Source organism: Micropterus salmoides, unplaced genomic scaffold (assembly GCF_014851395.1).
Source record: "Micropterus salmoides isolate LMB-PRFRI ecotype aquatic unplaced genomic scaffold, ASM1485139v1 Ms_hic_scaffold_2, whole genome shotgun sequence".
NCBI classification, from domain to species: Eukaryota; Metazoa; Chordata; class Actinopteri; order Centrarchiformes; family Centrarchidae; genus Micropterus; species Micropterus salmoides.
The window spans coordinates 14,304,575-14,321,177 of record NW_024041150.1 but is presented as its reverse complement, the minus strand read 5'-3'; the positions used below and the strand labels follow the sequence as shown (position 1 = coordinate 14,321,177).

Below are 16,603 nucleotides of genomic sequence, written 5' to 3'. Positions count from 1 at the left end.
AACACCAAACCTAAAACCATGACATCCTTAAATTAAAAGTGATGCTAAATGCTAATTTCACACATAAAAGATCTGTTTACTAGTCCAGAGGAGTGCTCTGGAAGGCATAATACACAGTGCCTGTGTATTATGCCTTCTGTGGCTCTGAGAATCACAGCAACCATCATAGTGACGTCATCTGGGTTATCTTGACTTACGTTTGGAGAGTGTTATGTTTTACATGCATAATGTTGGCACAAAGATTTATGCATTTATCATACATGGGGAGTTTAACAAAAAAGACATGATTTAGTTGAATTATGGGAAACTTTTGCTTGAACATACCAGGTTCTAAAAGTCAGGTTACATTGGCCTCTGCCGCACCACATATTCAATACTCAATTTGTCAGCAAAATCAACGTTTCATTATTCCAGCCCCACCCTGCACTGTCTGTAGAGCTCCAAGCCTAAATCTTTAAAAAGGCTGTCACAAATATATATAGCTATATTTCTTTTTGAAGTATAGTATCTTTTAGTAGTATATTAATGTAATTTCTAAAGGCACAGTTGGGCAGCCACAGATGAGATGAGCTAAAGCTAAATTCTTCTATTTTCATCTTTTTCCTACTTATTTCTTAAATTAAAAAAATTATCTGTTTGGATGATCCTGTCGAGGAAATTGTATCTTACTGGTGAGGGATTAAGCAAATAATTGAGTAATAACCAACCGTTGTCTTTAAAGAATTTATTAACAAAAGAGAATAAACAGAGAAGAACTAAAACAAATAAACAGACACCGGCCGCCTAGGGCGGCTTCGGGCGTCTGGCCCTGAGCAAAGGGATGCATCATCATTTACACAGTCTAGGTTTCTATGTTTTGGGGAACAGAGATCCTCTCTCAGCCTTGAATGAACATTCCAGGAGAGGAGAGGAACAACAAGAGGGGAAAACACCAAAACAATCTCACAGCTCTGACCTAAACCCTAGTAAATGTGGACAGACTAACATGAGGAGTAAAAGAGAGGAAAGGTTAAGGATAAAAACACAATACATATATCTATAAGCCATAACAAAATTAATAATAACAATAGTAATAATAATAATAGTTAAAGAACATGCATAAAAGATTAAATTTAAGAGGACACAATTTTCTGCCATAACAATCCGACATTTTAGTAATTAAAGGATGACATCAATCAACAATGTGTCACATGTACTTCTGATCCTAAATACCATGTATTTGGCACTAAGCCTATTCGTTCCTCTATTTAAATCTATATATCTATAAATCTATATATGTGTGTGTGTGTGTGTGTGTGTATATATATATATTTACATACATATATGAACATTTTCAATACAGGCTACAATAAGAAGCTATGCAAGGCTTTGCATACACAGACAGTAGCTGTTAGTTTAATAAATTAATTGCTGGTTTTGTTTTTTTCATGTTGACAATAACAAAAATATCCCCCAGATGTGCTTTAACCATAATGCCTTCTGTGAAAACTATCAACTTATCAATCACAAAATAAGTCTTTATCCAACTAAATATTATAAGTAATTAAATCAGTTGAACTGGCCTTCAATGTTGCTAAGAGGCTAAATTTGAAGCTTAATAAATTGACTAAATAGAGTATAGAAAAAGTATGGATGCATTTTTATACATCTATATTTAAAAATTAGGAAATGATGCCCAAGAATGAAAGCATGAATCACTACAATTTGCTAAATAATATCTTTTGCACTTGAGTTGAGCAAACTAAAATGGATGAGGCCTATTTCACGTTCAAGCTATTGGCTAGACTTTATTTATTGCATCTGTTCTCACTGATGCACTAGATGGGGTAGAAAGGGAGAATTACCATCCACTGGCTGGATGAAGGATATGTGGAGTCATGCACATTTCTTGCTTTACAGGAAAATATTATATTTGTCATGGTGCAAACAGATGTAAGCAGACACAATGAGCCTCTCGCACGCATACACTTGGCTACACTTCTTTCACAGGTGGTCTCTTTCTATTAGTATATTTCTGCCTGTTTCTCTCAGTCCTTGATGTTTATTTTCCTATACTAATATTCCTGTCTGGAAATGTTTTATTGGGGCTTTAAGAACACAATGCAACATCTGTTCAGCTCTTATCCCTCTACCTGGTCCATCGCTCTTCTTGTAATTCTGTCTTTCAGCTGGGACACTGCCAGTAGTGTCTTTTAGATAGCAAAGACATCAGGGTTTCATTCTCAACAGTCTGCATGAAAGAGATAGAAACATCACAGATCAGCGCTCTGTTTCTGTATTCAAAGGCATCTGCTTTCTGATGCTTCAGCACTTTGGGAGCATATGGTGGTAATGTACTCTCAAGATTAAAGGAACAGTTTACCCTGAGCAGTGATTATCTAGTCGCCCCTGTGTCAGTCAAAATTGCACTAAGGTTTGCGTTATCAAACTATTTTTGAAAAAGTTGTTACTCATTGAGGTTCAAAGAGATGTCTTACTAAGTGCTTACAGTGTCATTTATTGACTACAGAATACTTCAGTTGCAATGAAAGTAGCTGTTTATAGAAATTGGATTTCTCATTTTATGCCCTTGTTGGGATTCTATCTCAATCATGCTCCCTTTAAGTCAATGCTGTGGGATAAAACTGTGAATGAACTATGTTTGCTACAGTAGCTACTTTACTGTTTTAGTCCCCTCCAAAAATGGTTCATTTAAACGCGGACTAACTGCAAAATGGCAGAAAATGCAGTTTGGTGAGAGAAAGAAAGTAATCTAAATTAGGGAGATTTGGATAAAGGGATATATTTTGATATTGAGGGGCTAGGCATTGGAATTGAAGGAACATATAATGAAACAAACTGCAGTCTGAAAAAGCGTTAATAGAAAACTGAGCCATCTCTTCTTTAAATAGTGATTTAGTTGTTTTGTTTTTGTATATAGTAACTTGCTTCAGCATTTCCATTTATATGTATATAATGGCAAAATTCTCTGTTGTTTCTTTAAGCTCTATGCAGTGTGTTTACGTCTTTCAACTTAATTTTTAGACCCACAACTTTATTGTTTTGGTTCACTCTCATTGCGCTCATCAGAGTTGTTTCCAGACCCGGTAGCCAGCTGTTCAGTGAGAATTCTCAGATAAAACCCACTGTACACTACTTCACCAGCACCAAACAGCAGACAGACAAAGTTAGCAACTCGCTGCTGAACATTTCTCTCAGGAGTGGGTGGAGACTTAGCTAAAAGAAGAGTGACTATTGGACTTGGAATGCAAATATTGCTCTGTATATGCTGGCGTAACACATTTGACTTAAAAGGTTAATTTGGTGTTTGCATCTTGTTTCCACTGCCCTCAAGTGGCCAAAAATGTATTACTGCAAGAGCTGGCAGGTTTAGACATGTTTTAAATTAGCGTCTTAATTATTGAGCACTTGTTTAATTGTCCATGTAAACTACTCCTTATTCTGCCGTTCCTTGAGCCTGGAACAACCTTGAGAGACTTGTTAATACTCTTAAACCATCACTATTATTTCTGAAGACCACATACCTACTTGGCCGGCATGGTGATGCAGTGGCTAGCACTGTTGCCTCACAGCAAGAAGGTTGTGGGTTCAAATCCCGGTTCCCTGGCCTTTCTGTGTGGCGTTTGCATGTTCTGCATCGGTTCTCTCCGGGTGCTCCGGCTTCCCCCCGACATGCAGACTAGGTTGATTGGTAAACCCTGGGTGTACCCCGCCTTTTGCCTGATGCCAGCTGGGATTGGCTCCTGCCCCCCGCGACCCTGTACACAGGATAAGCGGATGACGATGGATGGATGGACATACCTATTTTACACTTATTCGTAATTATTTCTTTATGTTTTTAAGAGAGCTTTGGCTGGTCAGAATCTTTCAAAATCTCTAACATCGCAGCACCTCAAGCTACCAAAACTAGCCAAAAGGCCATGACAGTCTTGTATAACAACTCTTTCCTAGTTGAAATTCCTGCAGTGCAAATCCAAATATAAAATTCACCACAAAAACTTTTTCCACCATGTCTCAGGCTAGACCTGATTGGATGCTTATATTCCATTGGGTCTTACCTTAGGAAAGGCCTGACAAATGTGTCTAGCTTCCAGTTTCTCTGCTTGCATTGTGCATGTCTAGCTAAGGTCATGAACCTTATCAGATTTCCCCTTGAAGAACAGCAATGATTACTTAGAGCCAGGTTAAGTTGGGTCCACAGTCCCAGCGGCCCTGTCCAACCCCATCGCCTCATCCCCAGTTAGCTGCTCAAATCAATGGACAGATTTGAGGGCCAGAGGGTTCATCTCAATCCCTCGGCTTCATCGATTACCGTCCCCATTACAGCCCTCACACTCCCAGTCTCCCTGTCCTATTTTATTTCTAATGCCTCACTCTCATGTTTCCCTCTTTTATCCATCTCCAGCCCTCCCCTTTTTTCATCTTGTCATTCTCTAAGTATAATTCTTCTTTCTCTCTTTGTTTCATGCAGTGTCTTCTCCCCAACTTACCCATTCTGAACTCCTTTCTCTTTTCAGCTCTTTTCTATGTCTCTTTGTTTCTTGGTCTCTTGCTATTTTCCTTTTAACTTCCCCTCTCCCACTATATCCCATATCTCTCTTTATCGCTTCTTCTCCCTCCCCCTACACACTCTTTCTCAGTCCCAAAGGCCTCAGGCTCCCAGCAGTGGATTATCACACATCTAAGGAACTCAGCTCCCTCAGTCCTGTTGGTCCAATTAGTTGTCAGACCGAGCATCAGTCAATGTACTGGAGTCTCCACTCACTAGCAGGAAAATGTATTTGCATGGATCAATAGTTTGTGGTTAATTGTGGTGTTGATGATAGCCCTTTGGGTTTGCAGTGGGCTTACAGTAAAGTGTGTTACCAAATACAGCCTGTTGTTGTAAAAGAGAATCGGGGGACGATGCACATGAATGTGTCTGATCATCGCCAGCCCTATCTGTTCCAGTTCCAGGCCAATTTGATCAGGGCCCAATTATAGCAATTGCTCAGATATTCATGGGAGAACAGAGGAAGCTATAAAAGATGAATAAAACCGCAGAGACTTAAAGAAGCGTGGAGATCAAAAAGAGAAGCTGGAAACAACAGAAGACCTGTTCAACATGAAAGAGGGGGAGAAAACAACAAAAGATAGTTGAATAGGTAAAAATGGGGCGGTAAGGAGTGAAAAGTTTTTCAAGTTCAAAAGAAGATTTAGACATGACCGATCTTTTTAGATCAAACATGAACGAAGCAAGCACAAATGTTCCATAATGTGCCATTGTAGCAGGGTAAAAACATCAGTTATAACCAACATGTCCTCATACCTAATAGGTAATAGGTCATTTGTCAGTGACTCCCAAAATGACATTGATGATTGTTGAAAAGAACCAGTCTAGTGACAGGCGTACCGGACCTTAAGGACTTTACCTTAGTCACGTGATATTAAACACATGGTTAACATTGTGAAACGGTCGCAGTTTGGTTAGTTTCAGGTAACAAAACTACTTGGTTAGGTTTAGGAAAATATTGTGGTTTGGTTTAAAATAACTATGTTACGTAAGTCACATGACATAAGGTAAGACATGTTCCCAGGTGGCTTTGATGTTAGCTCAGTAGTTCAAATAGTCACTGTGCTTCTAGCACATTTTCATGAGGACACATGGATCAACTACACTGTGCCACTTCCTTCCACAAACTGTAGCTTTCTTCAGATTTAGCATGTGTACATATAGAACACAAGAGGGTGGCTTGTATTTGCATGCTTTCAAATGACTTAAATCAAGTAACAAGATACATCTCATTCCTTTTCATCAACCTCCACTATTAAATAGTAGAATACACAGCTGCCAGGATTTCCAGGGGGCTGCTTCCAATGATAACCTTTATTGAGATTCAAAGACAAGTGTTGACATATTTTTAAAAAACTGAATCTTTTGGGGAATCTTTAGGGGGCTTCCCCTCCTTGCCCCTTTTAATGCTGCTCTGATCAGTGTAAGGTAAAATCAGAATCATGAACAGTATTAATGCACAAAAGTATGAGAGTAAGACAAATACCAATTGTTTGTCGTATTTAAACAAACATACCAAGTTGTTACAATGTAAAGAGAATTGCATATATATATATATATATATATATATATATATATATATATATATATATATATATATATATATAATATATATATATATATATATATATGTACAAAAATTATAAAATGATGGATGGATAAAATGATCCAGAAATCAACTATTTTATATGGTGCAGTGCTGAAGATGAATTTAAGAGTCTGACAGCCTGGGGGAAGAAGCTGCTCTCTAGTCTGGTGGTGGAACAGCAGATACCTCTGTATCTCTTGACAGCTGGTAGCAGGGTGAACAGGCAGTGACTGGGTGCAGGCACCTCACCTCACCGATATCACTGACACTCAGTTGATGGGTACCAATGATCTTCTGAGCGGTTTTATTCACCCGCTGCAGAGCCCTCCGGTCCTGGGCCGTGCACATCCCATGCCAGTTAGTGATCTTTCCAGTCAGGATGCTTTCCATTGCTCCTCAGTTAAAGTTCATTTCTGTAGTAAGTTATCATGATCATATGCAATTTGATTAAAAATGACAAATTAAAACAAAAAAAGTAGCCAATTTTAAGGGAGCTGCTGGTGGCTTTATCTATGTCCACTGCTGTCGCCATGGAAAAAGAAACTCCATTATCCCATCTAAATGTAGAAACCTCTTCAAACACTGTGCATTTTGAATTTCTACACTGAAACTCTTCAGATATTGTTAAAAGTAGAAAAAATAACAAAGTAAAAATAATATCCCTACTACCTACCACAGTTCGTGTGGTATCCAGATGTGCTCCTTTTTCCCCTGAGTGGACAGACTCTTGCATGTGCGGTCAGCACAGGCTGTGTGGGAAGAGCAAAAGGCAAGAAGAAGCAAAGATCCGTGTAATTACCCTCCCCTCCTCTCTGTCTGAGCCGTTTAATGAATGGTGGCAATCTCAAACTACTGTTAAAATGGTAACGAGTTTGTGGGTCACTGACTGGCCTCAGAAAAAGAGTGTTCAAGGTCCAGCACAAAAATGATGTCAACCAGATGCAACTAGTGGCGGCTGGTGGCCTGAACCATTAGCAGCCATGGGAAGGATGGGAGCAATGGGGTATTATTTGGATGAATGAAGCACTTTATTAAGTAAGCCTGAGTAAACAAATGTAGAGGCACATAAATGTCCTTTGGAGAACCAAGTGGGGTTTTAGACTTCGGAATAAGAATTTTTTTTTAAAGGGTTGGTTCCCCCAAATTACGTACCTGTAATGGTATCTAAACCCAGAACCCGTTGGTAAGATTACATATCTCATCTGGCCACAACTACTGGACCATGGATAAGCGGAATATAACAAATGTATGGCCCTTTAAGGGATAAATTTAGGATGAAGATTTGCGTCATATTTATGGGCGTTATTTAGGGTCAAGTAAGTATCCCTTTGCCACCACGACACATTGGTCTAGTGGTTCCAATTTCCACTAGAAGCATTTCAGAAGTGAAGTGTTGTCAAGCATTCTTTTCTTCTGCAGCCACTTTTCCAAAATCGTTTAGAGTTATTCTGCTGACACTTATACAAGCTGTTGATTATACATTTGCATCTCATTCATAATCGATGGTAACTTTGTGGTTGTAAGAAACTCGTTTCAGTTACTGTATTACAGCTCACCATCTTATCTGTATCTTTTGGTTCTCAACAAAACGGAGTCAGTGTATCTGTAAATACAAGTTTCTTTTAATATGTACAAAAGGGAGAGGACTCTTACAGAAAAATGAGCAGTTTCTGAGCAATTTCTGTCCCATCTTTTTTATGAGTGAAACACATCTAACTCACCAAAGTGACCTTCACATAATCACAATCTTGCCCTTAATAACTGGTTCAGACTAGTTGCTGCACACACACACACACACACACACACACACACACACACACACACACACACACACACACACACACACACACACACACACACACACACACATAGGCTGTGGTATCTATCCAGCTCAACTTGGGAAAGTTATAACAGTATTTGTATGACATCTCAGAGCAAACAGTTAATTTAACATGATAGTACTTTGGAACTCAGTAAAATTTTACTCTAACATAGTACTTTTTAATTAACAGTTACAATATTAACCTTTTTACCTGTTAATTCATCATTTATTCCCTAAGCAGCAGTATGCAGTACTGGCACTTACATTTTAGTCTTTGGTGTACTAGGACTTTTTCTCAGTCCACCAACCTAAACAACAACATAGACTCATGTGAGCGTATCCTAAAACAGCACCCCTACCAGTGGCGTTCAAAATACGACTCATATGAGCGTATCATTCAATAACGCCCCTACTGGTGGCACTTGTTAATGCCTCCCAAACCGTTTTGAACTCCGTTTCCCAACCTGACTTACATTTTAGAAATCATGTGACCTACATCACATGACATAAACATGTGGAGACCGCAGCACAAAGAAGGTGAACCCCAGCTGCTAGCAGGTCGACATGCATAAAGTCACTGATTTAGGATTAGGCACACACTCCTGTGAAGGTTGGGGTGAGGGTTAGGGTCTACGGGGGGTTGTCAACACCTCTAATGCTGAAATAGTTAGCTATCGATACCAAGCTAACTTTGCTAACGCTATCAAGCTAACCTTGCTAACGCTGCAAAGCTACTGGTACTCTTCCCTGCCTTCTCCATATCAGGTTCTCTGAACACTTACCTGCCTGCTAATCTCTGTCAGTGGAGACAGACGAGGGGAGGAGCTTCGGTGTCTTTCATACAGCTGTGTACATAAAGTAGCTTTGTCAGTGTCACTTTCTGTAATCGATCAGTCGCAGCCTGGATGGGGCAGAACATTAAATAAAGGTTGACAGCCATAGATGTCATTAACACTGGGGAGGCTGGGGACATGTCAGAAGAATTAAAATTTTTACCTATTAATGAAGTTAGATTTAAAGTCAGGGATGGCCATAGTTATTACAATTACAATTCATTCTAACGTGGACATGAATGTCCATATTTCATGACAATCCATTCAATAGTTGTTGGACATTTCACTAAACAAAAAAGTCAACCTGATAAAAAGTAAGATGATAACCATTTAAGTCTTGACCAAAATATAGGTCTACCAGACCTAAGCAATATGGTTCAGTGACACAACCTTTGGATGTTGAATAGAGCCGCAGCGGCTCGTCTCAGCAGCTGGAGCGTGACACAGCTGAATACAGGGGATAGTAAGATGCATACCATGTAACTGCAACATCCCTGTTTTGAATCCAGGCCAGGGACCTTTGTTGCATGGCGTCTCCATCTATCTCTGATGACTGATTTCTTGTCTGATTCCCTACTGTACTCTCCTGTATCAAATACAGGCAAAAATTTCAGTCGACGTTACAGATGCTTCATGCAGTGGAGTGTGTGCATCTCCATCACTGTTTTCACATTTTTGTGTGTGTGTGTGCGTGCGTGCAAGAGGGAGAGAGGGTGAGAAAGATGGCGTCAAAGTGTCAGCCCAAAGTCATTCCTCACATTTAATCGTCGTGGAATTTACTTATGTGCCCAAAGAATATAAATTGGGCTTCTTGTTTTTGGAAAATAGACAACAGCGAGTTCCTCCCTTTTATTACAGACTGTGATGAATTGTTTATGTGTGTGGTCTGTTTCTGGAGAATGCAAAGCGCCCTGAAGGGATGAGGAGGGGGGGTCACACACTTGGACGGAGTTTGTATTTCACTGTTTTTGCTTTAAAAATGAAAGAGTGCATTCTTTCTCTAGAGCCTGGGAGTCTGTCTGTCTTTATTTCCCCTCCAGTCCTTTCCTTTCTTTAACGTTCTCCCCCTCTGTCTTCTCCTCAATAGCTGATTGATAGTTGATGGGAATGTCTCATGCACAAACGGTGGTTGTCAGGCTGGAGTTCATGGTCAACTCCGCTATGAGCTTGACTCTCAATGGGGTCTCTTGTAGCTCGTGGGTGAAGTCATCCAGGGGTCCCGACCACCCTGTTGACTTTTCCCCAATAAAAGCCATTAGGCTCATTGTCCGCTAGCTTACAAACAAGAAACCCACAGTGGCAGACAATGTGGTTGTGGTATTACAACACTGCTACAATAGAGCATTACTTCCACTACAACTGTTTGATTAGGTCACCAAGTTCATCACAAACGTCCATGCAATTTGCTATCTACATCAACGGAGGACACAGAGACTGTTATCTGTTATTGCTCATGAAAGAAATGAGCCCAGACTTTGTTCACTTTAGCTTGACATGTTTTCCGATACTTGTTGACCATAAGTATGGTCCTGTGATTTATTTGTATTGAATTACAACTGACTGGCATGGCATTGCATTTCCACCAAAAGAGGGGATTTTTTTTTACCACTATGTTTAGATTCTCAGCCAGTGCCAGTTTTGGCCTTTAGTCCAATGAGCTGTAGGTAGAAGCTGCCAAGTTGTAGTCTTAACGCACTGCTCTGTACACTAGAGGCAACAGAGGAATCTGGCTTCTGTGCTGTTCAGCAGTTTTGTCTATGTGGCTAGGTATGCTGCTGCCAAATAAACGCTCTCTCTGCCTCCTGCCAGTAGTGATTTATGACCGAATACATCCTTGCCCGGTCCACTTCATCCCCAAAGAAAAATCATTTTCCAATTGAGCAGAACTTAGGCCTTGAAGACCGACTCAACATGGGGATCGAGAGTCAGAATATTTCACTGGCATTGGCGTTTGGATGAATGATGCATACCTCAGTCTTGTGGAGCTGATAGACTTTAGAGGCAAACTTTCTTTTCCCCTCTTCTTCTCCTGCACAAGACAGAGGGTGCAATTTGATGTGAGAAAGCTAAAATTACACAGAAAGGGCCATAGACAGGGCTTATGTGTAACCAACAGGCCAGACAACCAAGTAATGTGCTTTGTGTACTGTACATCTTCAAGTTGTTCTGCTTCATATCTCCAACATGTCAAAATTCAAGTCAGGTAAGTGTACTTCCCCTCCCTGTCCTCTAAACGATGTATTCGATTGATTAATCTGACAGAAAATTAATCGGCAACTGTTTTTGATAATCTGTCATTTAACCAAAAACTCAAAACATTCCCTGATTCCAACTTCTCCTCTGGGGGATTTCCTGCTTTACTCTGTTTTACATAATAGCACATTGAATCACTTTGGAGTTCGGTCTGTTTCTTAAACGAGACAATCAAAACACTTTGGGTTCTGGAAAGTATTTTAGACAACTTTCTTTTTATAAACCAAATGATTACTTGATTAATCAAGAAAATAATAAGCAGATTAATGAAAATAATCATTACTTCTAATCATAATCAGCTCTAAAGGTTCTGTATATGAGACTGAACATTAGCATAGCAGCAAATAACTATTTGCTATATTATGATATAGTGCAGTGCATCCTGAGCAGAGAATGATGTGTTATCAGCCAAGCTACTCTGTGCTTTTTTTTGGGAGCCTGTCCCTCGGAGTTCGGTCGATGATGCTCTGAATTTTCATAAATATTGGAGACTGCACGAGGGTGTTAAATCCAGTTGCTGATCTGAATCTTCATCCTCCAGGAGATTCAGCTTCTCCCCTTCTCTCCCTCTCTCCCTAGTTTGTCAGCTCTCTTCCTCTGTGTATTAGTTTGTTCCTGCTCGCTCTGTGACTGCTGTTGTCCTCTTGTGTGTTTGTGTGGAGAGGACATGGTGTGGCTCAGATCCTACTTAGGTGGCACAATGTCCTCTTATCAAACATGTAAAATTTTAAATACATCTGAGGATGTGGAGCAGAGGTAGCACAGTTACTAATTCCGAAACATGAAAATTCGATGCCACGCCACAGACACTCCATTTAAAGGAAACTCAAAAGCTTTGCAAAGCTTAACATTACTAAGGTCTTTAGATTTCACTGTCCAAATTCAAAGTCAACCTGGTTCTCAAGGAGTTCAGTAAAGTACAGAGCCGGTAAATGGCCAAAAATTCAAAATGTGCATCCCAAGCACCTCCAAAAATATTAAAGATTAAAAATAAAAATTGGTATAATCAGAAAAGGAAGATGCCTAAAATAATGCTAATGTTGCTCTGTATCTGTTGGATGTGTAAATAGACATTTTTTCCTAATCAAAAAAACTTCACGAGTTCATGGTGACATAGTTTAAAAACTATGGCTTGAATTTTAAACTGGAGACTTACAGCTGAAGGAAAAGAAAAACCAAGATTGGCTTGGTGAGTCACAAGTACGAAGGTAGATCTGATCCTTATGTCAAGGTACCAGTGCTGTTACTTTGCCTTTCTGCATGCATTGTAAGAGTGTCAAGCTTTTCACCAGTATCTCATTAGTATAAGGACAGCTGTGCAGAGGCGGACAGCCTGTTGCCAGAGACACCAGTTGAGTCACAGTAGGCCAGCGACCAATCATGGGAACACTTGCTACATGCTGCATCACTCAGAGAGCCTCACGCGGCAGCTCGTTTGCAAATTCAGATATGGATGCCGTCTAATTCCTCGGCTAGAAGCAGATAAAAAGCAGGTTGTACGCTATCTCTGCATCCTTTAAAGCTCTTACCGAGTTTGTTGTCATCCCTGACAAGTAGGTTGCTGCACAGGGAAATGTCCTCTGTTCCGGTTTTCTGGACCCTATAAATATCTTTGGAAGCCAAGCTCCACCAGGGTTGGAACTTCTTAGTTTGGGTTTGAGACACCTAGACACTGAGTGGCTTTCATGGCAGTCTGTGTTGCGGACATTGGTCTAGAGCTCTCAAAGCTCATTCCGTATGTATGCAACAGCTGTGGTACTCCACTTTAACCAACTCTTAGCTTTGTGAGGAAAAAAACTCTTTTAAGCCACGGTTAAAGACCAGCCCCGCCTCAGTGGAAGATCCTATAAAAATTGCATAGGGTTCCTTTTTGAACAGTAACTGCATCTGGCCGCTACAGGCTGTGTGGGCATGCCCTGACACAAGAGGGCAATATGAAGGCTCTATTTTATCCCAGAGGGTAGGTTTTATAAGGTAAAATGTTCTGAGAAGAGGGAAAACATATATGGAGAAAATGGACCTGCAGCCAGGTATCTTATTAAGTCAGCTGAGTAAGACAGCACAGCTTTCATCCTATCTGACAAAGAAATCGACCAGATATTTACCCCCTTAACTTATTAGCTCATTTTCCAGACTGTAAAATCCTTGTGCACCATAAAATTAAGGGAACATGCAGCCTAAAAATAAGAGCCATAATCGTGTACTATCACCACAGAGAATATGGTGACGCAGGCTGTCTTGCTTTTCACATTAAGATGTATCAGGAGTTTCCATATTGCACAGAGCTTGCAGCTTGACTCCTTGGGAGCAGCCACCTTCAACACAGCCTGCTGTTGGCAGCTGCCTCTGGGTTGGACCCCTCGGCCAATCAACTCCCCTCTGCCTGAAGGCAGACCTGGGCATTTTTCTCTCTCCACTACCTAGAACTGCAAGTTCGCCTGTCAATCACACCACTAGGCCGCCACTGTGCTGCCTGACCCACTGGCTCTTGCCATGGCAACGTAAATCCCAGCAGACCTGGCTGTCAAGAACAGGAGATCTCAGAAATATGAAAGACAGGAGTCTGATCCAGGTTACACGCATGGGGTTTGTCCATTGTCCTTGACCAAGATGTCTTACTCATATGAATGATGCATCCCTGAATGTTATTTTTATTAGATTTTTTGTGAAATATTTTATAATGTTGTATCTGTCCACTAACCCAAAACATACTCATGCTATAAAATAAAGATTTCATATTCAAATCGCAACATGGTTCATGAGAACCAAAATGATAAATTATGAATCATGAGAGATTAAAATCTGCTGCTAAAGTTACTCAAAATTACAAAGATCTGCTTATTATTTTCTTGATGCTGATTATTCAGCTTCCAAAAACATGTTCTCATACTATTCTCTGCTCTGCTGCTCTCTTGCTGTCTCCTCTCCTCTTCTCTCCAACAATTAACACATTAATCGTCACATAATCAAGATTAATGTTACATTAACTGGAATAACTTCCAAACAGGATTAGCATTGAATATTTAAAAAATGACCAAATAAGCAACATAATGTTTACAACAGCAAGGTCACTATATACTCTATACTGTATACTGGATATTCTTTGTACATATTTACATGTTTATGCTTGTTTAACCGAAATATTAATTAAGTGTTGACTTTTAACTTGCGACGGTTTTATTGCACTTACTCACAGTAACGAGCGTAGTTGTCGTCAACTCAGTAATATGTAGTCATCTTCACTTGGTTCACTTCTCCAATGCTGCCTCTCTGCTCTGCTGACCGCTGACTTTGCTTTTGTGTGTGTGTGTGTGTGTGTGTGTGTGTGTGTGTGTAGGACAACACGGATTTGTTGTTCACGGTGTAACATTTGCAAATCACAGGGCCCGTCAATAGTGAGTTTACTGCTTCCTTTTGGATTTTAATGCATAAGTGACGCAGGACGTAAGCATCACTGCAGCTTCTAGCATACCTGTAGCTGGCACAAAAGCTGACACAAAAACACTACTTTGGGGACTAGTGCTGCGTTCCAGGCAACTTGGAACTCAGAAATTTCCGATCTCCAACTACAAAAACTATCCTGGAACTCCACTTGAAGTCGGATTTCCTACTTGAAAAAATCTGTACCAAAAAGTATATTTGTATGTATTTAAATTAAAATAATACATTAACGAGTAACGTATAGGTTATTTATATCAGTTTTTACAGTTAAACTGCCATCCTTTTAATTAACAACTAAAACACTGCTGATGGTGCAACTGTGTGTACACTTTGCCACGGTCAGCCATGGTTTTCGTTCACTTTCGGCGTCATGCACCAAAAATCCCAGTTAGGACTGGTCTCGAACGCGGCATAATTCCAGGGACCCTGCAATGTCACGCCTTCCCATTGGCTGCATGGGCAGTAGCTGGATTTGTGTTTAAGCACAATAGATTATATTGTTATATCCTCCAAACTTTTACTCCTGGAATGGCATTTTTGTTCGTCCCCGCCACCACTTACAGCTCCTTATTTAGACATGAAGTAGACACACCAACATTTAAAAAAAAGCTAGCTGTATAGAGCTGAGGGGAACTGCAGAGTTGGGTCATAATTCTCTGTGGCTTTGTCAGTAAAATGTTGAATGTAGAATTCGGTAGTCAGACACTCACATTTTACTTAACCTTCAAGGATGTACATAGAAGTTCCTATATGGAGAAAATCATACATCAGAATATTGTAGGGAAACTTTGGGAAATACAATGAATGAAAGATTTACAACAATAAATATAACTGAGCTGAGTTCAAAATTAAGAGATATATCTGACTTTTTCATGTCTCATCAAAGTTAATTTCTGTGTTGCTGCATGGACATGACCTCAGTAATTTAAAAATCCTGGCTACAGCCCTGATTTTACTAACCCAGTGGTTCTCCCACTTTTTCTCTCACCCCCTCTTAAGAAGCCAAACCCCTCAGGTAAACTGATTTAATGTTCATCAATCTTTAACAATATGGGGAAAACTAGGCCAAGCCGCGGTGCTCTTAACTTAAGTTAACAGGTTAGCAAGATAGCCTAGCTAACATCAGAGCACTCTGTCATACTGTTTATTGTCATACCATATTCATTTAAGTGTTTTTCCTTGTCACCCATGCCCCCTCCCTGCAACGGCTCTACGCACCCCCTACTGCGTTAACCAGTCCTTTTCTTCATTAGTGGCTTATGTCTAAATGTATCTCTCTCCTCTACCTTGTCTTGCAGGTCATCCTGATCCTGACCAAGTACTACCACGCTGACTCCACCAAGGTGCTGGAGAGCTCGCTGTGGAGGTAGGCCAAACGTTTACACCGTGTTTGCTCTTGCTGGATGTCTTTATGTCATGTCTGGACTCATGCAGATCTTTCCTCAGCAAGCAGCTTCGCTTTAACAGCAAGGTCAGTGCAGGTCTCAGTTATCTCTCCGCTGTATGTGCTTCTTCAAGGAGACAAGAGTGATACACAGCGCCGGGGCGGACAAAACATCAGCAGGCAGCAACGAGTAAAGTGGGGGACCGGAGAGTGGCACTGCAAGGCCAGAGCGGGCATCTGTTTGGGCAGATAGTATATCAGCATGGCACAGGGCAGGATGGCGGGACCGGCAGTGCCAGGGAAAGGGGTCAAGTCTGGCTGGCAGAGCTTATACTATTTAGCAAAGCTGCCTCTTGCCAAAAACACTTCACACTTCTCTCGCTTTTGAGCAACGGAAAGAGCAATGCATCCATTCCGCTCCACTTCACAACAAGCGTATCTTGTGCTCGTATGTATTCTCATGGAATATTAATTTCCTCTTTATTCTGCATCCACTCCCTACCAGCTCCTGGGGTGCTGGTATGTAGCTGAGCATGACCTTCTCGTAGATAAGGATGGGGAGGAAACTTAATTAATTTCAAATGTCCTAATAAAATTTTGAAAATAGACAAAACAGGGCTCATAACACTGGCTAAGATTAGCCATCTAGAAGGCATTCGCACAGAGCAAAATGTGTCTGATGGTTGTACTTAATTCATGCCATTCACCTCATTGAGGGCTTCATGACTTC

General features: G+C 40.5%; 1 protein-coding gene across 7 annotated transcripts in view; it reads left to right on the top strand.

Moving 5' to 3' along the window:
- Positions 1-16,603, top strand: part of sorcs2 (sortilin-related VPS10 domain containing receptor 2) — a 336,249-nt gene that overhangs the window by 72,609 nt on the left and 247,037 nt on the right. For all 7 annotated transcript variants that reach the window (XM_038731474.1, XM_038731472.1, XM_038731473.1 and 4 more), the window contains exon 2: positions 15,788-15,855. In XM_038731474.1, coding sequence (XP_038587402.1) covers positions 15,788-15,855 — 68 coding nt within the window. The remainder of the gene's footprint in view (positions 1-15,787; positions 15,856-16,603) is intronic.